The following is a 22,237-nucleotide window of genomic DNA, read 5'->3' as shown; positions in this document are numbered from 1 at the left end:
ATTACTGGCTTCTACTAAGTAGGCCTAAGTGTAAGAAATTTTAGGAATGTGAGCATATTTTGCCATTCTGGGCATGGAATTTTTTTCCTTTCTTGTGTCTTCTAGAAATAATTCAGAACTGTACGCTTACAGTGTAATGTACTCTTAAAATATAATTAATGATTTGTGTTAATATGTGTTTAATTGGTTGGGTTTTTTACTTTTGACAGACTGCAATGCAATTGTTCACAAAGGCTGTAAGGAGAGTTTTGCTTCTTGTGCAAAGGTCAAAATGAAGGTAAGAGATTTCATCTACTCTACTGAATAAAAACAAAAGTTAAAATAATTTAGCATACAGATATATAATGTCTTCTACTATACGTCCCAATGTTTCCAGCTTGTTGGAAAGAATTTCAGCCCCTGTGCTATATAGTGAATAAATTCTCTGGGCTATCCTGAAATTCCCCAGAACCACATATAGTTGTCCCTGGACTCTGTGAGTGTTCCAGGTCAGTGCACCAGGGTGTTCATTGGCACAAATTCCCTGCATTGTTCCCTGCAGTACACAGGGTCCTTATGGTGAGATGATCTGTCCTGTGGTTTGATTAAAAAAAAAAACAACTTCACTGGCAAAATTCAGGGATTTTCAGCACCCTTAAATGCTGTATCTCTTAATTCTCAAATGCTGCATCCTGTAATGCAGCATCATGTGTATATATAATGCATAATGAAAACTATGAAATATGTATGTTGTTCATATGAGGAATGCGCAGAATTCATGCTTGCCCCAAATGTGAGGAACCTCTTCTGCAGTATGGTTCTCCAAGCTAGTTAATGTTTATACAATTATGATTTTCAGTTCTCTTAAGTATTGCCAGCACTTTCTCAACTCATTTTCCTATTTGCTGCACATTTCTCCATCTGTTTATTTTGCCCCTTTCATTGATTGCAACTAGGAGTGGGGGGTGTGTGCATACATGCAGGCATGTATATAAATGTATATATATATAAAAAATAGACGTACAGCCAAGAACTGATCTGTTCTGAGAGGATTCAGAACTGATAGCTTTTTTATTTTAGTTATGTGGCACAGCCTGATGGGAGAAGGGAGGAAGAAATTACAGTGAATTTCGTTTTTCTTTCAGCCACAGAGAGGGATGCTGCAAGCACATGATACCTCTTCATTACCCACAGTAACCATGAGAAACAAAAGTAAGAAAACTTCCTTTCTCTCTGCTTTGGTGATGGTCTGTATCTGCTGTTCTTAACTGTTCTGACAATAAATATTTGATTTTGTGAAAGATAAGCATTTATCAAAGCAGGGATGAGAGCATCTTCTGTGCATGATAAGCAATGTTTGGGATTTCAGAAGTTGTACTGAAATTGCGCAGAGTTCATCCACTTCTGCAGTGTACATGTAACTTTAAGCAAATGTAAAGTCATCTCAGATTTAGAATAACTACTTGACTGCTGTAGCTTGCTGAAGGCCTACAGCTGGTAAGTCCACAAAATCTGGAAGACACAGCGGGTGTCTCTGGGTGTGTGATATTGGAAAGAATCCAACTGTGAGTATTATATTAACAGAAATTGTTAAGATTACAAGTGGAAAGAATACTTGTTTGAAATACTTTTTTTTTTTTTTTTTTTTTTTTTTTTTTTTTTTTAATTAAAGTCTTATGCTTCAAGGTAGTGAAAACAGAAAGTTTTATTTGGAATAGGAGCAATAGTGACAAACTTTTCCTGGCTGCGCCAAGACATACGCTGCACTGCGGAGCTACCCTGTGTGACCAAGGGCAAAGAATAGGAGTGTAATAACCCACATGGGTTTTGTAGTGCCATGATTTGATAAGCTTGTTTAGTGATAGCTTGAAGATCACTACATGGAATCACAGTGTATGATACAGATGTACCCACTGTGGTATTTCTCATGAAATTCAGAGGTATAAACTCCAAAAAGCAGAAATGCATCTGAAGAAGGAAAAATCTGGAATTAATATGAAAAGATTAGTTAAAGGTCAGTGATAGTATAACGGCTTAGCATTTCTCTGTGGTACGTACTGATAGAGAAACCTATCTCAAAAAGTTAGACCAGAAGCAGTATATAATTATAGGCCCAGGGAAATTAAAAAGCAACATAATAGATTGCTACATGTGAATATTTATCAAATAAAGTTAAATTCAGTTTCCCAAATGTATGTTCCTGGACTTGCAGATCCCACCTAGATCTTTTAAGTGTAGTGCAATGCAGTCAGTTCTGCACAGGGGTCGATGTTCTTTCCTTCGTATGACTGTTTCTAACAGCTGAGATCTCCTGGTGACAACTTTAGAAAGAAAAGGAAGTGATTTTAGAGCCTGGTTTCTTTAAGTCATCATCATCACATTTAACAGTGCAGTTGTATGAGCTGGCTTTTCTCTGACACTTCCCTTGCAGGTTCACAACCGAAGGAGCGCCCTCGCTCTGCAATACTTGCTCCTGATGAAAACACTGTAACCTCAATATTCAATAACAGGAGATCACAACAGACTACAGCACTTTCGAAAAGTGTCTCAATACAGAACATTGCAGGGTAAGGTTTCTCCCTATGCGTGTGAGTATGTGCGTATTATCTGATGCTGCAAGCATAGAGAAATTCATATCTCATTAAAAATAAATTTGTGTACATATGATTTGTGTTAAAGGTACAAAAGAGGATCAAAAAACCAGAAATACCAATTTTTTATATGATACCATTAGTTGTCTTCTGCACAATCAGATTGTGTGGGTTAGTTTAGTCATGGCATGAGTTCAGAGGCATCGGAGCTGGCCTGGTTGTATTCAAGGCCACTTCACAGAGGTGCTCTGGGCTCCAGGAGGAAAATCCTTGCCTTGGGCTGGGTACTGAGCAAGCACACATTTGCAGCTCAGGTATAGTATTAACTTTTGTGTCTGCAACGATAGGGTGGAGGCACAGAGCTGCAGGCTTCATGGTGTTTTAGGACTGCATTATACATAACTAATTACAAAAAATCATAGAAGAAAATCTAATTTATGGTTCCTACACTACCTGCATATAGAGCAGTTCTACACACAGGGCAACAGCATGGACTGGCATGTTCTGGACAGCTTGTATGCCCTGGCTATTCGTGGTGAAATTTATTTCAGTCCATTTTTCTGCTCTTTCTCAGAGCTAGCGATAAAGACTCCTGGATAGCCTTTTGTGTTGCATTTTTGCACTGCTTGCACCAAGGACAATGAGGATGGGAAGCGACTGTAAAATGGAAAGTAATGAAATGGAGCTATCCAAATCATAAAACCTTTCTTTATAGAAAGGTGATTCATTATAGAAGAAGCACCATCACTCAGAACTGTAGATCTTGCACCTTGCTGAGCCCCAATGGGTAGTTGTCAGACAACAATTAATAAAAGTACATTTCTGTACATAACTGCAACGCTTGCTTTGGTTTTCAATTCATACTTAAAATGCATTTCTTCTGTGTATTTGAAAGTACATTTGGCTGGGGATTTTTATGTCATAAACAGTATTCTGTGTTCTGGTTTTCTGCAGAGTTGGGAACGATGACAGCTTAATACACACTTGGAAATTCCTGTCGCAGTCAACAGACTCCTTACATAAAATCAGCCGGGTGAATGAATCCATGGAGTCACTGGTTGACGAAGGTAAGAGATCCCCATGGCATTTATAGCAAAAGGAAGGTCTCAGTGTTGCCTTCCAGAAAGAGAAAATCCATTTTGGCATTTCAGCAAGTCTTTTCCTTTCTAATAGACAATTAAAATGCATTTACTTTGAACTTAGAAAATTAGTATGATAAACTAAAACAAAGCCTCAGATAGTAATTTCTTTAGCTTGTTGAGACGTGGGAAAACATTTAGAAGGTTTCAGTTATAGTTGAGTTACTTGGAATTTAGCTCAGGGACAAACATTTTCTCTTTCATTCTGCACCTCTGGCCCATTTATACAGCCACAGATGTTGCACTCTGTCATCTTTTTCATGCTGATGTCTTGTGTTTTGTATTTTTCCCAGAGTGGGGAAGGAAGAAACATATTGTTTAGTTTTGTGGGTTTGAAAGTGAAGTCAGTTAAATTCATTTCTTAAGTTTAAATTATTTTTTTTTATATGGTGCTTTTTAAGGATATCATCAGTATTTTTACATCTTAGCCAATATTTACCTGAAAAGAGCAGAATGGTCTTTATTTATTAAGGACTAAACAAGGGCATGCTCATGGTGACAAGAGAAAATTTCCCAGTTCCTGCACAAATGAGCAATGTTTCTTAAAGATGCATATGTGTGCCTGTAACGTATGTAGTGTTCACTTCTGCCTGCATCAGTTCTGGCTTTCTAAGCTTGAAAACACAGACTTCACGTAGGTATAAGCTCCCTTGATTGAGTGATGTAAATGAAGGAAGACCAACTGGGTGTTGTGGGTTTTTATTTATCTTCGATACTGTTGCATTGCAGATAAAGAATCTATTGTCTTTTATCTGAGCTAGAATTTGGTCTATGTGAAAATGGTGAACTAGTTTTGTGCAACTAGCAAATAACCTTTAAAAGCACTTTTCATAACCTGGTCCTTACGTGGTTATAATTCCATATGACCATTTTTGTGTCAGTAAAGGAGTTTGTGTGTGATGTTTGTGGTATGACAGAGAAAGCCTAAACCTAAATGAATAGACAGGAATCTCAAATGAGACTGTTACCCACTTCTTAATGGCACTTACATTGCTTTGTGAAGGTGCGGACATGAACGAAGGACAGCTGATGGGAGACCTGGAATTAGATTCCAAGCAGCTGGAGGCAGAGTCCTGGAGCCAAGTAGTGGACAGCAAGTTCCTACAGCAGCAAAACAAAGATGTTGTCAAACGGCAAGATGTCATTTACGGTGAGATACCTGCATCTTAATTTTTCACTCATTATAGATAGCTTCTTGATGTACTCACATGCATGGATTTAGGAAGCTTTAGGTCAGTGAATAGGAACACTGACTTGATTTTCTCAGAAACCAAAGTTTCACTCTTGAAGTTCTTAGAAATGTTATGTATTTTGTGAAAGCTTTCTTTCTGCATTTCACATATCTGGAAGCCATCAAAAAAACCCAGCCTCTCCTCATTTGCCTGCTGATGACATTTAAACTCCATTACAGCAGAGCAGCTAGCTAGGAAGTCTTCTCCTGCCGGATGCAAGAGCCATCCTGTATGGCAAAAGTGCACTGTGTTGAGGCTGGCAGTGAGGTGTTAGGAAGGAGCAGATAACAGTGCTGAAGGTTCAGACCTTAGCAGCACTGTCCAAAGGTCTTTATTGTGGGACTCCTCTGCCCCCCTATTTCTCCACATGTGAAACTATTTGAGTGATGTTTCAATACCTGACATGAAATTTTCTGAAGCCACTTAAGAGAAACCCAATTATGGAAGAGCTTTCTAATGGCAGTTTTTCCTTACACTGTATACCTATGTACTCTAGTGACCTTGGTTTTGACCTTATTTCTCATCTATACAGAGCTAATGCAGACAGAAATGCATCATGTCCGCACCCTGAAGATCATGAATGATGTGTACAGTGCAGGGATGTTAAAGGAACTGCAGTATGATCAACAAGTCGTGGACAAGATCTTTCCCTGCCTGGAAAACTTGCTGCACATCCACAGTCACTTCTTCCAGCGGATTCTGGAAAGGAAGAAGGAGTCATTGGCAGACAAAAGTGAAAAGAACTTTGTTATCAAGAGGATAGGTGACGTCCTAGTGAATCAAGTAAGTGCTGGAAAATGCTTGCACTTCTGAGAGCACAGCTGGAAACCAGGCACTCTTTCTTCCCTCCTGTTTATTCCTGTTAGATAATCACAGTTGATGGCACCTTTATCTTCACACATGTAAAAATCTCCACCTCTGCTTTTTGAAGCACTTTTTCCTCTTTCAGAGGAAGGTCTAACGATGAAAATTAATTTAGTTTATTTTGTGGGAAAGAGAAGCATTCCCTGACAGGCACAGAATGGTTTGACCATCGCCTGGAGGGTAGGCAGTAGCCCACAGCAAAATATGCCCAATGTGTTTCTTGGCTGAGTTACAGACCTGCTGTTTAACTTTGGGTGGGTTATTTTACCTTCCTTTATCTGTGCTTTCTCCTTTCTTCTTTTTGTCTATCTTGACAGGTTTTTTTGTTGGCTTTTAAGCCCTATGAGTAGAATCCCAAGTTTTGCAGTTAGTGTGAACTCGGCGAAGTCCCAAACTTCGTTCTTTACTTTCTAGAGATCTACTTGCTTGATTTAGGATGCTTTGGACTAATTTGGTTTCATCAAGTTCTTTTGAGAGACTGGCAGGCATTGCTGAGATATCGCAGCAGGAGCTCAGTGCAAATTGGACCTCTGTGTCTCATGTGTTGCAGTTCTCCGGTGAGAGTGCCGAGCGAATGAAGAAAACATACGGCAAATTCTGCGGGCATCACAATGAGGCAGTAAATAACTTCAAAGATCTGTACTCAAAGGACAAGCGGTTTCAGGCATTTGTCAAGGTAGGAACAGGTAGAACAGACATAGTTGATGGGAAAAGTATGTCCTTTCTGCACCCTGATGAGCATTTTGCTACAGAACTGGAATTTTCATCTTTGTTCCTTAGAAAAAAATGAGCAGCTCCCTGGTGAGACGTCTTGGGATTTCTGAATGTATCTTGTTGGTAACACAGAGAATCACAAAGTACCCAGTCCTTTTACAAAGGATACTGCAGTACACCAAAGGTAGGGACCAGCTCTATTCTATCTAAATGTGTATTTGTTCCTCCAGTGTAAATTTCTTGGATCCTTTTCAGCTGAAGCAGAGTTTCTTAGAATAGACCAACTAATCCAGTCGTCATTGTCTCACATCATTGTTAATAAGATAACTCAGTTTCATAACTCCATTTAGGATTAGTTAATTGGGTGCCTTGATTTAGTTGTTGTAAGTCTGTCTGTAGCTAATTATGGAGCAACAACCTTAGACCTCAAAATCTCACAGCTTGCTTTCTTTCATAATGGCTGAAATATGTGGTTAATTTGTGCCTTTCGTCTATACTGTCTCATATACAAAGTATATTGGAGTAGTCCCCAACCTCAACCATAAACGTGAAAGGTTTTGTGAAACTCTCCTTAAGGGGGAAAAATGCAGCCTGTCTCATGAAAGTATTCAAAAGTTTTAATGCGGGAATTTGAGAGGGAGAAGAGGAAGGAAGGAAGTAAAATCAGGAAGTTAGAGTCCACAAGGATGAAGTGAAATCGAGGTGTTTCTCTTTCTGTTCAAAGAAAATGAAGTGGAACATGAAGATTTGACTCAGTCATTAAACCTCGTTAAAGATGTGATTGCTGCAGTCAATAGCAAAGTCAGCAATTATGAAAAGAAAATGCGTCTTGGTGAGATTTATAACCGGACGGATAGCAAGTCCATCATGAGGATGAAGAGTGGCCAGATGTTTGCCAGAGAGGACTTGAGGCATCGCAAGCTCATCCGAGATGGGCCTGTTTCACTAAAAAATGCAGCTGGCCGGTTAAAAGGTAAGACTATCCTGCCTCCTGCCAGGGGAGGATACAGCTCACCCTCTCTGAATGTAGGATTAGTCCTCAGATTGGTGTGTTTAGCCTTTATTTATTCTTCGGCTTTGAGAGATTTTGACAGCAGCTTTCCCCGTGCTGTAGACTCGCTTCCCATTGCAGCATTTCCAATTCCTCATGTTGTTTCTGGGATGGTAGATAGCTGCTTTTCCTCCTGGTGACTGCATGCCTGCTGAAGGCTTGGGCTGCAGTGACACCTTGGTCCATCAGCCACGAAGCGGAGTTGCTGGGGGATTCTTTGGGCCAGGAGAACGTAATGGTGTTGCAGTTGTCCAGAGAAGCGAGTCAGATCTCCATGCCATGATGAGCATGTGCAGCAGTTCCAGGAAGCATGCTTGCTACATCCAAAACCCAACCTCAGCTGCCCAGTGGCTCTCCCCACCAGCAGCACTGCCTTTTCTTTGCTCTAAGGTCTGCAGTAGGGCTGCTCAGGCTCAGCATTACCATCCCAGTTTCAGTGGGAATCCAGAGAGGTGTCCTAGGCATTTGTTGCTGTTGTGGTTTAACCCCAGCTGGTAACTAAGCATGACGCTCTCACTCATTCCTCCCCCTCCCAGTGGGTTGGGGAGGAGAATTGGGGAAAAAAATAAAACTCATGGCTTGAGATAACAACAGTTTAATAATTGAAATAAAATAAAATATAATAATAATAATGAAAAGGGAGATCAAAAGAGAGAGAAATAATACCCAAGAAAGACAAGTGATGCACAGTGCAATTGCTCACCACCCGCTGAACGATACCCAGCCAGTCTCCAAGTAACGATCGGCCCCTCCAGGCCAACTCCCCCGAGTTTATTTACTGAGCACAACATCCTGTGGTATGGAATATCCCTTTGGCTAGTTCGGATCAGCTGTCCTGGCCATGGTCCCTCCCAGCTTCTTGTGTACCTCCTCTCTGGCAGAGCATGGGAAACTGAAAAGTCCTTGACTTAGGATAAGCACTACTTAACAACTAAATTGTCAGTGTGTTATCAAAATTATTCTCATACTAAATCCAAAACACAGCACTGTACCAGGAAGAAAATTAACTCTATCCCAGTCAAAACCAGGACAGTTGCTCTTGAACCTCTTGAGCTGCTGATGCAAACTGTTCAGGAGAGGCTCTGGTGTCCCTGCAGCTGCCTCTTGTTTCGTCAATGTTTTCTGGAATTGCTTTTTGTTTGTTGTCAGGTGGAAGTAGTTTTTCTAAGGTGCTGTGCTCTGCTGAGCACTGAAGTTCTCTACTGAATTAAACACTAAATCTCCCAAGGAAGCTTTCAGCTGGGACTGTGGTAGCAGTGAGAGCAGTCTCGGGCTTGGCAGGAAGGCTCGGCTTTCCTTCTCTCACTCCAGCATCGGCTGATTAAAACTATGGGCATGAATGGGGACTTGTAGCCTGGTGCTGTGCTGTGCAGGGAGGCAGTGATAACATGAAACTCTGTATTGGTTATGATCTGAGGTTTTGGAAACCGGAAGTTTATAGATGGTTTCTAGGCATCTGAGATTACTATTGACTTTAGATGGTGGATTAAGCAAGTTATGCTGCTGTTGTAAAATCTCGTGATAAGTACAGGTTGCATTTGCATTTCTAACTCACAGAAATGCATAAATATACCTCTGTCTGTAGTGCAAGCTCCCAGTGAAAGTAGGTCCTACAGGGCCCAGGGAAAAAGTAGCTAGTTCATTCAGGCTAACTTTTCTTAGAGGGTTTCAGCATTTCCCTCTTGCAAAGTGCACAGACGATAAGAGAGGAATGGAGTCAAATGCTGAATTTTGAAAACCTCACAGAGCTTGGAGTTCATTTTGCAGCTTTGACTAAAGTTTGGTGGTTCTTTTATCTGAACAGATCCTGCCTTCCCAAAACAGAATGGAAGGAATTACCCGCAGGATGATTTAACTTTTTGGTTTGCTTCCTCTCTGTCACAAGATTTCCCAAGTACATTACACAAAAACTCTTTGTACTGAGGGCTCTGGGTGGGGCATTATACTTGGTAGTTGCTGTGCAACTTTATGATATGTCGTTAGGAGACTTGGAAGGCTGTACATGTACTCGGGGAAAAGGCTGTGTTCTGATTTAAAATCTTCTGTTGGTTTGATGTTGTGCTTCCTTCTCCCGTGAAAGAAAGACAAGTCCTGCATCTCACGCAGGCTCTGTCAGCTCCCCTTGGAGTCTGCAAGAGTTGTGTTTGTCTGTGAGTAGAATTAGTCGTGGCTCCTAAAGTCAGTATTTCCTGGGAAAGAAACTGCAGCTGACAAATATTGTTATTGCACGATAATTTACACTCCGCAAACCACTCATCAAGAGAACCATAAAACCCAAAACTTCCTGTGCAGATATTTTGCTTGAGGGCTAAAATATTGTTTGAGAAAACAGCGCTTCTATTCAGTTAGCATCTCTAGCTTTCGCTGTTATGCCCATGTCCTGTTAGAAAGCATGTGGCTGGAGAGGAGCATCCCTGCTCTGACAGGTGAGAGAAAATCCTGCAAGTTTCCCAGGTGCTGTTGTGTTCTGCTTGTTGCAAAGTCAGTTCAGATGTAACCTGACCTGGCATCTCTAGGAGCTGCCCCTGCTCCTCCTGCTAACTGGGAGGTTGACCCTGCTTCCAGGATTGGCAAAAACAGCCCTACTGCTGCCCAGCGCTGATGTTATTAAAAGAAATCTGTTTCGGGGTGGGTCATGTGGTTATACTGCACTGGTATGCTTTTTCTTTTGCAGAAGTCCAGGCTGTTCTCCTCTCTGACATGCTCGTATTCCTTCAGGAGAAGGACCAGAAGTATGTCTTTGCCTCACTGGTAAGGCTTCAACATTTTCTCTTCCTTCCTTTTCTATGCAAGAGACCCTTGATGTATGTTGTGTAGTGAAGCCAGCCATTGCCTGCTAAACAACTTAATTTTCTCGCTTATAACACTTTTGTTTGCTGAGCAGACTCCATTCTTTTTGACAGGAAAACGTTTCTTCATGCCCCACCTCCCCATTCTGCAGTGCCTTGGCACAGCTGATAATTGGCCTTGAAAACCTGCCTGTCACTTAATACACTTATTGCTTTTCAGTTTCTGCAATTCCAAGCAGTATTTGGGGTGGGAGGGGGCAATGGGATAACGCAAACATTGTAAAAATGAATCATAGCAGAAGGAAATGTCCCAGTATGTTCTGAGCTAATGTGGGGGGCAGAGGGGTGAAATGCCACGGCAGTAAATTCAACAGAACAGCTTGAAAATAAATGTCAGAGGAAATATATTTGTAATGCACAAGACCAAAAACATTAGCTTTTGAAGGCAGGCCTCATAAAAGGGCTAGGCACACTGACCTTCTAAAGAAAACCTAGTACCTAATTGAGTCTGTTGGGGCTGTACCTTGCAGGCATGGTCTAGACTGGCTAAACCTTGTGACCTTTCCACTCTTTGAACATTTTGAAAGCTGATAATTTGTTATTCCAGTTCCACCAACGATCTGCACAGACTCAATGCCTTACACAGTGGGAGCTGATTTGCACACAAATCCTGATAGTGAACCACTACCAAATCACCCCAGTTGTAGCATCCTGTAAAATGCACAAAGGGGCTGACTTGTATTCAGATGACACAACAGCAAAGGGATGTTTTAACCAAGCAGGCTGATGACACAGAGATCATAGCACACAGTGAACATCATCTTACAAGTCTTCTCCATCACAAGATTCAGCTATGAGCTGCTGAGAACAGCAGGGGTTTTGTGGGATTTGAAAACAAAATGTTACTCCATCTGAGGGAAGGATTGTGAAGATAATGTGTGTGAAGCAGGCGCTAGCAAGCTGCACTAAGTTTAAGGAGCTGTGATATTAATGACAGAGAGCCTGTGATCAGGATGAGATGAGATTAAAGGTCTGCTGGAGTTAGAGCAAAATATGGTAGAGTTTGCAAAAGTACAAAGACAATTTTAAATTAATTTTTTGTTGAAATGGAACAAGGTGAAATTGCTTTTCCTACAGAACTGATGGAGGAAAGCAAGCGCTTCCCTGTTCTTTGAAGCCATTAAAATGATTTATTTTTTTTAATTAGCCAGGAGGTTCAGAAAATGTTTACAACCTGCAAGAAGTAGCAATGTGATTGTTGGGACCTTTTCCATGCTAGTTTGCATCTGGGAGCTAGTACTGTTCGCCCTCCTCACCCTTTTTTTTCCATCTGAAGGACCAGAAATCCACTGTGATCTCTCTGAAGAAGTTGATCGTACGAGAAGTGGCTCATGAAGAGAAGGGTTTGTTCCTGATCAGTATGGGTGTAAAAGATCCCGAAATGGTGGAGGTCCATGCTAGCTCCAAAGAAGAGCGTAATGGCTGGATACAGATCATTCAAGACACAATGAACACCATGTAAGCTACCAAGCTATTCTTGCAAGGCAGGTGATGTGCATGGTCATGTTCTGGTAGTAACTGAGACTTGTCTTTTGTCCAGGGATAAGGATGAAGACGAAGGAGTCCCGTGTGAGTCTGAGTTTGAAAAGAAAGTGTCGGATGCCAGAGTGAGAGGACTGAAAGGTAAAATCCTGCCTGGGACAGAGCTGGGCAGCGGCTTTTGAAAAAATTACAGGAATTGTGTTGGGTTTTGTGGTTGAACTATGACTTTTTTCAAAGGAATGAGAATCCTGCATCCAGCAAATAATTGCAATCCTTGTTTGCACCTCACCTTGCTTGCATTATTTTTTTTCTGAGCCTGCTGAATGCAGTTGCTGTGCAGGATTGCACAGGGCATGGTTGTATTGTCAGGTTCCACTAGATGGGGCCAATATCTCAGGTATCGCTCAGTTTCCTTGCTGAAGCTTTTATTATCTGTCTTCATCTCTGTTTTCTGTTCACTCCCACAGAACAACTTCAGCAGAAGGATAAGCAGATTCTCCTCTTGCTGGAGGAGAAGGCTAAGATCTTCCGGGACATGGCAGACAGTTCTGTGCAGGAAGACATGCCAGGCTCCAGGCTGCTCTTCAGAGCAAACACAGAAGAGGCACCAAAAGGAGAGGCCATTATGAAAACTGCAATAAATGAAGGTGAGCAAGTCAGGGTGACACGTTAATTACACTTACCAACGGACCCACCTTCAGTGAAGCCATCAGTCCTCAAGCACCAGTTTTGCAGGGGAAGTTTTGTCTTTGTCAGAATAACAGGGTAGATAAGCAGATATTGCTACTCACGGTATTGTCTCAGGGATAGGTAATGAGAATCAGGAAAGGAAGCAGATATTGATGGCTGTTGAAAGAGGGCAGAAAAGAAGTCAGCACAGAGAACAACCATGCATTGAATCTTCACTGGGGTCAGGAGCAGCACAGGATTTATCCTTGGCTTAAATTTGGACCATCCAGGCTTTTGCTGTGCTTCAGTCTCAGCAAGGTGTGAGAGCGGGGCGCAGGTTCCAGCAGGTGCTTGTGGTGCCTGCAAGGGACAAGCAAGTCTGTTGACAAAGGCAAGGGTGGATGAAAACTCAGGCAACTTTCTGGTGTGATTTTTGAAGAGGCTAAATAATTATTAAATGCTGTTGTTGGAGCACACCAGGGTTGCCTGGAGGAAGAGAGGGAAGCGTAAGCCTGTGCAGAGCTCCAGGAATTGGAGTTAATGGTCAGGCAGACTTGAGTTTTTGTAGGGGGAATGCATACTGTTCATGTCATTATCATAGAAACATGGTTTCACAATACAGCAAAGCATGTGAATTTCTGACCTGAGCTCAAACAGGGATGAAAAGAGCTTAGAAGCCTGAGGTGGTCTTTAACAGAGATACCATTGCTTTTTATCAGTTGAACTGCTGCAAGACCTGGTGAACAGAAGCCTGGGCACTGCCCTTGGACAGCAGGTCAGCAGCACTGCCATGGAACCAGAAGGAGGAGTTGGCCCCATTTCTCTTCCTAGAAGGGCAGAAACTTTTGGAGGATTTGACAGTCATCAGATGAACGCCTCCAAGTGTGAGTAGCTACATGTGTCCACATCAGCATTTGTTAATAATATATGTCGTCCTCTTGCTTCAGAAGGACTCCAGCAGCTGGTGACTTGGGTTTCCCAACTCCTCACCAATTATAGCTGATAGATTGAATAGCAGATTAGAAAAAAAGCCTATGTACAGGTGGAATGATGATAGCTGAGAACCCATGATTACATGAGTATTAAACATCTGAACTCCTCCCTCCTTTCTCTCTGTGCTCTCTCTGCATCATCCTTACTCCTTTACTTATGTGCCTCATGAAAGCATTTGGCTTCTTAATAAATCAGTTTCTTCATGTTATTATTGTAATATCTGCAGCTCTGTTCTTTGTTCTTCAGTTGTCTTCCAGTAGGAGCTTGGTGCTGTTGCATTTGTGAATGGATGAGGATATTGCTGAATCAAGCACCTTCTCCTCAGCTCTGCTCTCTATGCATTTGTGTTCTACATACAACTGCATGTGTTATTCCTGCAATTAAGTCTCTCCCAAAGAAATGTGTGAATATTTATTTCAGCTGCATAGTTGGCTGCTTCCCAATCCTCTCTTTCTTTGCTCTAGTCATCAGAAACTTCCCTGTCCTCAAATTCCTTTCTATGTGGTCTCATTCATGCTCCCAATACAGCCAGTTTTGCTGCGCTAGTGTCTGTCTCCACATTGGGATCGTTGGACCTCGTCTGACCTTTTGCATTAAAGGAGCAGTGTTAGCTGCAGACAGTCAGACATGAGAAGTATGTAGAGGTTTTCCCAGCTCTACTGGAAAGCTGCAAAGCCCTCCACAGGCCTTGTCATCATAATGACAAATATATTCACACTGGAGGGGTTTATTTAGGGTTGGGCCTCTCTCTGTTGTAGTGATGAATGGGACAACTTCAGGCTATGCATTGCCCAGCTCTAGGTTTTCTGTGTCATCTTTTGAATTAGATTGTAATTCAATAGTTGTAGGGTCTTGGGAGAATTTGGGAAAAGAATGCAGGGCCTGTTTGTTCAGCTGGAGGCCGGGAGGCATGAAACCTGGCTTTCATCTCCAGTTCTTCTGTTCACAACCTGTGGAACCTTGGGCAAGGCTTATAACCTGACTCCCCTTCGTTCTCCCCTCCAGCAAAGCAGAAGGGAGGTGTTTCCTCCTGCAAAGAGGTGGAAGGTCCCAGGACGTGGCGCAGGAGAGAAGGTCTGTTAGGAGGACTTGAGGGTCAGCCTTTAATAGAAAAGCCTGCCTGGGGGGTGGTGGGAGGAGAGGGCCTTTGCACTAGGTACGGTGTCCTTCATCTTGCTGCAGATACAGGTGTATGTAAAGTTGTTTATCATTAAAAGAGCGGCAGTAGGGAGGTTACCACTGCAGGTGTGGGTTTTCCCCATGGGCTGCATCTCAGCTGGCAAGGGGAGTGCAAGAGTCTTGGCAAGATCTAGAGGACCGAAGAGCTGTGCGACTCCTTTGCCGCCCACAAGCAGAAGGGCAGCGCAGGTGGAGGGGTGCAGCTGTCTTGGCACAACAGGTCAGTTCAGTCCTGCTCAGGAGCACTGGTATGAGCCATCCAGGGGGAAGTTAGAAAGAGAAGTCCAGAGTCCCTTTGAAGATACAGGTTTCTGATAACTAAGGGTAAGGATAAATTGTCAGCATAATATTACACAGGGTATTGCGCAGCAGTATCTGACCCAGCTGTAAATTGCACTTGCACAAGAGAGGCATTGAAACCATACCTGCAATAATATAGCCTAATATGATACTGTTATTGTTCTCCATCTGCTATTATTCTCTCTCATGTCTTCTTAGCAAGTATTCTTTGGTGGTAGACAGCAGTGCAGGGGATAGACAGACCACCAATTAATAGGAGTGTGCTGAATTTATTAGCCTGTTGTCTGAAACCAAAGTCAATCCTAATCTGAATTCACATCCACTTTTTCTGGTGGTGCTGACATGTTCTGTATACGTAGGGAGCAAATGCCTTTAAAGTGTGAAGAGCTGTGTGTCCCCTTTTGTGAAACATCTGAGTTTCCTGTATTAAATTTCTCAGACATTAGCAAGTTCATCTATGGCTTAAAATGATGAATAACCAGTGTGAATGCTGGCTTCTTCCTTTAGGTGGAGCGAAAGATGAAGGCGATGATGCTCAGGACCTTCGGAGAACAGAGTCAGACAGCATTTTAAAGAAGGTATCACTTGGTTTATCTCTCTGCTGCCACTGAGTTCAGACTTCAAGAAAGTGACAATTCTAGTCTTGAAAAATGTCTGAATTTCTTGACAATTAGATGTATCCTAATAAGTTAAAAATAAAATTGGAATTATGCAGCCAAAACCACTTTGCTGTAGCTAAAATCCTGACTTGAAAACCCTTGCAAATCAGTAGTGTTTCTTTGTGGCACAGCTAACCTGCCATCTGTCTGCATATCGGCTAAAGCATGTGTTTAATTATGCATTGTTATTGAAATGATAAGGTCAACTATAATCTTGCACCTATTCTTGCTGTGGATCAATCCATCTTATAAATACAAAGTGACACCTAATCAACATTTTATTTTATATGATTTTAACTTACCTAAAAACATGCATGAATTCTCTCAGAATGGAAGATGGAGGGGGGTTTAATGTGTCTGTCATTAGTTCAGCTTCCGAACACATTTGCTGTGATTTCTTATTTGTCCTCATATTAAATCTGTGATCTTTTCATAGGGTGGAAATGCTAATCTGATGTTCATGTTGAAAAGGAATAACGAGGTAAGAATTGATTCCGTTGCTCAGCTGTTTCCTTCATTTAAGAGGCAAGTGAATTTGGCTCAATAGGTGATAATGTAGAAGAAAATACATTTTATTTGCTGAAGTGCATGTAGACTTTTAAATACATTAAGCTGAACCCACTGTGTCATTTATTTGTTTAACCTTGGATGCTCAGGCAGGGAATTCACTGATTGTCATCTGCTTGCCAGCAGGATGATATGTGCTGATTATAGGCAACAAGGGTTAATTACCACTAGGATGCGCAGGGCTGTATTTATTGTGCATCTGCAGACAGAGGGAGTTTAATTTTATGTTGCAGGTGCAATGAATTGGGGCAATTAGATTTCTATTCTCCCTTTGATACACATTCATAACTCCCAATTAGCATTAATGGCAGAATGAGAAGCAGTTCTCTTAATACTGGCTATCACACCATTATTGCAAATACTGCAGTGGTTTTTCTTCTTCTTAAAAGTAATTGTAGGATATGGGAGACTCAGAGGAATTTTTAGCTAGGCTAAAAATACATTTAGGGATAGGGTATCACTTCAAAGTAACTTGCTCTGTATTGCTGCATGATGTGTTCGCATTTACCTGTATTTTCAGAGAGCCTCCATGAAACATGCCTGCTGTATTGCAGTTTTTCTGTCTAATGACAGTGGGACTTGCATGGGTCAGCCAGGGGTGGAAGAGTACAAATAGTCCACATTCATTTTAAGATTTCTTCTTTTTTCACCCATTGAAGTTCTTTCCCTGAAATTTTATAGTGAACTGCTGCGTTTCATCCCAATTACTCTGCTTGTTCTTGAGCAAGCTGATGCTGTGGGAAATTGTTTGCAGGGACAACTTGGGAGTTCCCATGAGGTCTGTGCTGTTTGGTGCTTCTGCAGACATTTCCTCCCCTGCCACACTGATGGCGAGGAAAGTGAGGAATATGATGCCAGGCACCTTTGAGAGGTGTCCAAGGGATGTGTTTGTGTACTGGGTGATGACGCAGTCATTGCAAGTGAAAAGCAAGAAAAACGAAGGTGTAGAGGGATGGCCATACAGCTTGTCAGACCCACCGGTGGGTCACAGTGGAAAAGGAGGGTGCTTTATGCGTACCCTGGCACCCAGTGAGATCTAATAGCAACGCTTTTGTTTTCTCGCAGCAGGTCCTCCAAACCATTACCAGCCTCCATAAGCTGCTCAGTGCTTTGCAGGTAGGCTTGGCCATTCATCCTACTTTTGCATGCTGCTTGTCTGAAGTCTGCATCCTGCCAGCCACTAACAGCCCCTCATGCTTCGCCCCCTCATCTCCCCTTCCCCTTTGCCTGTCACATCCCTCCAAGGCTGAATACCCCATGGCCAGCTTGCAGGCAGCATGCTGGCACGTCATAGGAAGGAGCTGCTGCCTAACTAAACCAGTGCTCACCTGAATTTGGGAAGCTGCTGGGGACAATGCTCTGCCAGCATCCTCTGGTAGCCCAGCCATAAGGCAGCAGTGGTGAGCTGTGAATTTGGTGGGAGAAGAAAGGGTTCGATGTCAATACAGCACTCTGAGGTTTTCAGGCATGGAGCCTCTCTCCATGGAGAGGGCGCTGCAGTGATTTTTGTCCCCTCTCTCCTAGGGCGTTGTGCTGCAGCAGGACACCTACATCGAGGACCAGAAGCTGGCTCTGAGTGAGAGGGCTCTGACCAGAAGCTTCTTCCGGCCGACCTCGCTGCTGGAGCAGGAGAAGCAGCGCAACCTGGAGAAGCAGCGCCAGGAGTTGGCCAACCTGAAGAAGCAGCAGACACAGCACCAGGAGGAGAGGCGGAGGAGAGAGAAGGAGTGGGAAGTCCGTGAGAAGGAGCTGGCGGAGCAGGAGGCCCACCTGGCCCAGCGAGAGGAGCAGGTCCAGAGAGGTTGGCAGGATCTTGAGCGGGAGCGAGAGGAGCTGCAGGTGAAGAAGGCTTCCTACCAGCTCGACCTGGAGAGGCTTCGCGCAGCGCAGAAGCAGCTGGAGAGGGAGAAGGTGCAGTTCAAGCAAGACGTTGAGCGATTAGCTCAAATGCGGCAGGAGCCTGACCACAACCAGGTAAATGATGCCAACGGCTGGGCTGCTGGGGAAGCTGTGCCCTGCAGGGAGCTCCTGGCCGGCTCCTGGGCCAACTGCATGTCAGCAGTGATAGACTGACGCCAGCCCAGCCTTAGACATGCAGGGCCTGGTATACAAAACTGGCTCTTTCCTTGCACATGATGTGCTGGGCTACATTTCTTGCACCTCCAGAGCTGCTGAGGCATTGCCGGTGCTGATGCAACATTGTGTATTCAGAATGCCTGGCCAGTCCTGAGCAGTAGGTGATTACAACAGCCTGAGCTCTGCCTGCTTTTCTGTGCATTGTGTTGGTGGATAGCAGAACAGAGGTGGCTGGCTTGCAGAGAAGGTGCCCTAGGCAATCCCAGGAGGTCGATACTGCCTTTGATTTTGGCCTTCACCCCATGGGGGCTGAGCTCTGGGGAACGGTCAGGCAGATGAGACATCCTTCTTGGAAACGGCCTGAGCGTTGTGGGTTACCTGCACCCTCCAGCTGTCATGAAAGCCACTTGCGAGGCTAATAACTGCAGGGAAGGCTGTTTGTGTGCTTAAATCCATCTCCAAAAGCATTCTGGATATCTAGCGAAGAGATGGGCATCGTCCCTGTCCTAAAGAGACTGGGCACCCACAGTCTGGTCATGGCTCAGTGAGCAAAAGCCCCTGGCTCTGCTGCAAGAGGCTTCAGGTGTCTGGCTGCCCACAACCAGAAAGAAAAGCCCACACGCAGATCCTGCTCTGTGCATTTTTCAGCAAGCTGGGGTTTATTTTTTTATAACTGTGCAGCAGTCTGGCTGAGGAGAGCAAGCATCCGTTGGCAAAACATGGGCTGAATTTGATCCTTAAGCCTGTTGTTGATCGTTTGTTTGTTTGTTTGTAACTCACTAATTCTGAACGTACTTTGCTTAGAGCTGTAGCAAAATTAGTTTATAAATGTTGGATTGTGGAATGGAAATGATTTTGGGTGCCTGAATGGACTAATTGCAGAGCTCAGCAGTGAGCTCTGAAAAGCAAATCATCAAAGGAGGGCTTGCTCCCTCCCACCCTGGTTCCTGATCAGGCCAGAAGTTTTCTGAGCACACAGTGAAGCTGTTCCAGTGTTGAGCACGCATAGACAGGCAAGGGGCATGGATGCTATGGGAGAGACTGAGAGGTAAAATAACTGTGGGGCCTGGGGGATTAGGAGAAGGAAGCACCATTCTGAGGCAGGTATCTTTCTGACATTTCAGAGCTATTAATAGAGGGTTCAGTAAGGCTTTGTGTTGAGCTGTTGTTTTGATCTTCCTTTTGAATGTGCGGGCCCAATTACATCCTGAGACAGCCGTTAGGAAAAAAAAAAAAATCAGGAAAAATGTTTTTGCTTTCATCTTTTGTTTGGGAAGGCTTCCTTTGACACGTACCGCTCCAGTGCTGTGTGCTGGCGTTCCCCTGCCGGAGAGGCACGCTTCTCCTTGGCCTTGTGCCACCATCTGTGTGCGCGAACGATGCAGGGTGAGTCTTGGTATTGAGATCTTAGAGAATGTTTGCCCTTGGCTTGTTGATACATAGCATAGTACATGTAGGAGCAAAAGATACTGGAGTGTTACTCTTTATATGCCTTGTTTCTTTGTCTTAAACAGAGGGCTGCTTCTCTCGTTGTTTTGCCTAGATGGGGACCACTTTGTAGCTGGTGAATGGGCTGGATCTTCACAAGAGCAACCTCTGTCTCTATGAGTGGTCTGGGACACACCTTTCCTATCCAGGTTCTCTGCTAGCCTCTTTCATGCCCCAATGAAACACTTTTCCTTTCCTTTATAGGTTTCAAATCTACATGAGAAACTTGGAAGAGTCCCCTCCCAATCCAGCATTGATGACTCCTCCAAGCAGAAGAGCCCTTCCCTTCCTAAACAAGGGCACTTTGATGCAGAACTGTCTGTCTCCCCTAAAAGGAACAGTCTTTCAAGGACACACAAAGAGAAAAGCACTTTCCATTTGCTTAGCACAACAAACCAGACTAACAAGGCAGCTGAGGAACAGCCCCAGATGCCTACCCGTCTCTTCAGTTTAGCCAAACCAAAGGAGAAGAAGGAAAAGAAGAAAAAGGGCAGGGGACATCGCTCCCAACAGTCTGGTGAGTGCCAGGGGAGGTCATAGGTGTGTTTTCAGGGTCGGTGAGCTGGCTTTTCCCTCTAGCCAGCGAACTTGTGGAAGCCGTGAAATCTAGCCTTGAATGTGGATGGTAACACAGGGATGGAGAAGATCAGCTGTCATGAGTGGAGTTCCCAGCTTGAAGTGATCTTCTGTGGGCTTTTCTGCCTATTCTGCAGCCCCTGGGGTTGTCAGAGGGACACACTCTGCTCCCTGCTCCTTCCCTTCCCCATCCCATCCTGAGCAGCCTCCACAGGCTGGATTCTCCCTTTATTTTTCAGCTTGCTCTGCTTCGAGGAGGAAAATGCCCTGCTTCAGCGTACATTCTTTCAGGAGCTGCTGCTGGGATGCTCCTGGCTGTTGCAACCCTTGCGGCATTGCTGTCTGCTTCAATCCTGTTGTAGTTTGGAAGTGATACCTGCAACCCTTCTGATGGCCTCTCCCTTCCCCTCAAGCCAGTCTATGTTGTCTCTTGATCTGCAAAAACAACAACAACAACAAAAAAACCAAACAAAAAAAACCAAACCCCATGCAGGTTTTTTTCTCTGGTAATTTTGCCTCCCCTTAGGACTCAGTTCTGCACCTCAAACCTCTGACCCACATGAAATTTGAGCTCATGCCCTCAGAGGACTGGCTTATCCATATTAATTCACTGGTGTTTTCCAATCTGTGGACAGGAAAGCTCAGCAATTATAAGATGTAATTTTATGGTAGCTCATCAGGGAACTGGACATCTTTTAAGGTGCCCAGTGGATTGGGCAGACAGCGGGGTTTCCATGTGTGTGGAGTCCTGCTCTGCCTGCTGTATTCCTGTATTCCCATAGTTATTCCCACCTGTTTTTTTGTGCTGCAGATTCTCACTCGTCAGAAGCACCTCCAGAGGGTGAGGAGATCTTCTGCTGAGCACAGACGGTTCCATTGGTCACTCTCGGCATTGGTACAGTAGACATCTCCCTGCCCGCTCCACAGCACGCTGCTGGTGCCTGCATTTGACAAGCATCTGGAGGTTTTAAATAAAACATGTTATGAAGTCTGTTAAGTGGTGGGAAAGGGCCTCTCTCCTGTGGTTTTGCGTGAGTTCTCACCACAGAGGCTGACTGCACAGCAAATAGTACCATCTCTCTGTGCAAACCTTGGGTTAAATCAATTGGGATAGATGTTTTCTGTCTCTTCTTACTGCTAAAGGATGAGAGAACATAGCCTTAAGGGGTCTGTGCCTTCAAATTCCCCTTTTCTGGGGAACATAACCAAAACCAAGCATTTAGCAAAAGATTAGGACTCCACAAATGGTGCGTACACACTGGCATATATAGATATACTGTATATATACATATATGTATCTATGTATCCACTGGGATATGCTTACAGTCTGTCCAGCCATGCTTAGCTCGGGCCATGGGGATAGATGATACCTGATGACTTTCAGGGAGCGTGTAGATATTAAATATCTTGCCCTTACTGCTCCGATTGTAATGCCATTGACTTGCACGCCCCTTTTGTGCTCATGGTATATGGACTGTTCGGTTTCAGAAAGATACATTACACCAGGAAGCAGTAATAGCGTTCAAAACAAAAATTCAGAGGAAAAAAAAAAAAGTAATTCTGAAAGGTTTCCATAGGACAGAGAATTTAAATGTCAAACTGTTTCCAGAATCAAGCAGAACGTCTTTGGGTATGTTTAAAATGGTGTAGAAAAGAGAAATCTGGTAGGCTTGTAAGACAACCCCAGGGAGCCAGAACAAATAGTATTCAAGTGGTAACAACTCTAAGTAACTTTTTTTTTTTTATGCAATCTCTTTGAGCTCCAGTTCACTCCTTCCCATCCCCTAAGTTCAGATTTTTATTTTTTTCTTTTTGCCAGAATATAGTTC

At 43.5% G+C, this 22,237-nt stretch overlaps 1 protein-coding gene across 2 annotated transcripts in view; it reads left to right on the top strand.

Annotated features, from left to right (window-relative positions):
• Window positions 1-21,401, top strand: part of AKAP13 (A-kinase anchoring protein 13) — a 70,591-nt gene extending 49,190 nt beyond the window's left edge. The window contains exons 13-33 of one of the 2 annotated variants that reach the window (XM_049811966.1): window positions 210-277; window positions 1,125-1,191; window positions 2,411-2,546; window positions 3,525-3,637; window positions 4,713-4,859; window positions 5,474-5,724; window positions 6,356-6,481; window positions 6,586-6,703; window positions 7,244-7,492; window positions 10,245-10,321; window positions 11,696-11,877; window positions 11,960-12,042; window positions 12,369-12,548; window positions 13,290-13,454; window positions 14,569-14,637; window positions 15,550-15,620; window positions 16,138-16,182; window positions 17,334-17,384; window positions 17,793-18,242; window positions 20,037-20,349; window positions 21,220-21,401. In XM_049811966.1, coding sequence (XP_049667923.1) covers window positions 210-277; window positions 1,125-1,191; window positions 2,411-2,546; window positions 3,525-3,637; window positions 4,713-4,859; window positions 5,474-5,724; window positions 6,356-6,481; window positions 6,586-6,703; window positions 7,244-7,492; window positions 10,245-10,321; window positions 11,696-11,877; window positions 11,960-12,042; window positions 12,369-12,548; window positions 13,290-13,454; window positions 14,569-14,637; window positions 15,550-15,620; window positions 16,138-16,182; window positions 17,334-17,384; window positions 17,793-18,242; window positions 20,037-20,349; window positions 21,220-21,269 — 3,011 coding nt within the window. In that variant the 3' untranslated portion in view covers window positions 21,270-21,401. The remainder of the gene's footprint in view (window positions 1-209; window positions 278-1,124; window positions 1,192-2,410; window positions 2,547-3,524; window positions 3,638-4,712; window positions 4,860-5,473; window positions 5,725-6,355; window positions 6,482-6,585; window positions 6,704-7,243; window positions 7,493-10,244; window positions 10,322-11,695; window positions 11,878-11,959; window positions 12,043-12,368; window positions 12,549-13,289; window positions 13,455-14,568; window positions 14,638-15,549; window positions 15,621-16,137; window positions 16,183-17,333; window positions 17,385-17,792; window positions 18,243-20,036; window positions 20,350-21,219) is intronic. The other variant, XM_049811967.1, reaches the window with a different exon arrangement.
• The last annotated feature ends 836 nt before the right edge of the window (window positions 21,402-22,237 follow it).

This window comes from Accipiter gentilis, chromosome 10 (genome assembly GCF_929443795.1).
Source record: "Accipiter gentilis chromosome 10, bAccGen1.1, whole genome shotgun sequence".
Taxonomy (NCBI): domain Eukaryota; kingdom Metazoa; phylum Chordata; class Aves; order Accipitriformes; family Accipitridae; genus Astur; species Astur gentilis.
This window is presented reverse-complemented; position numbering and strand designations above follow the sequence as displayed.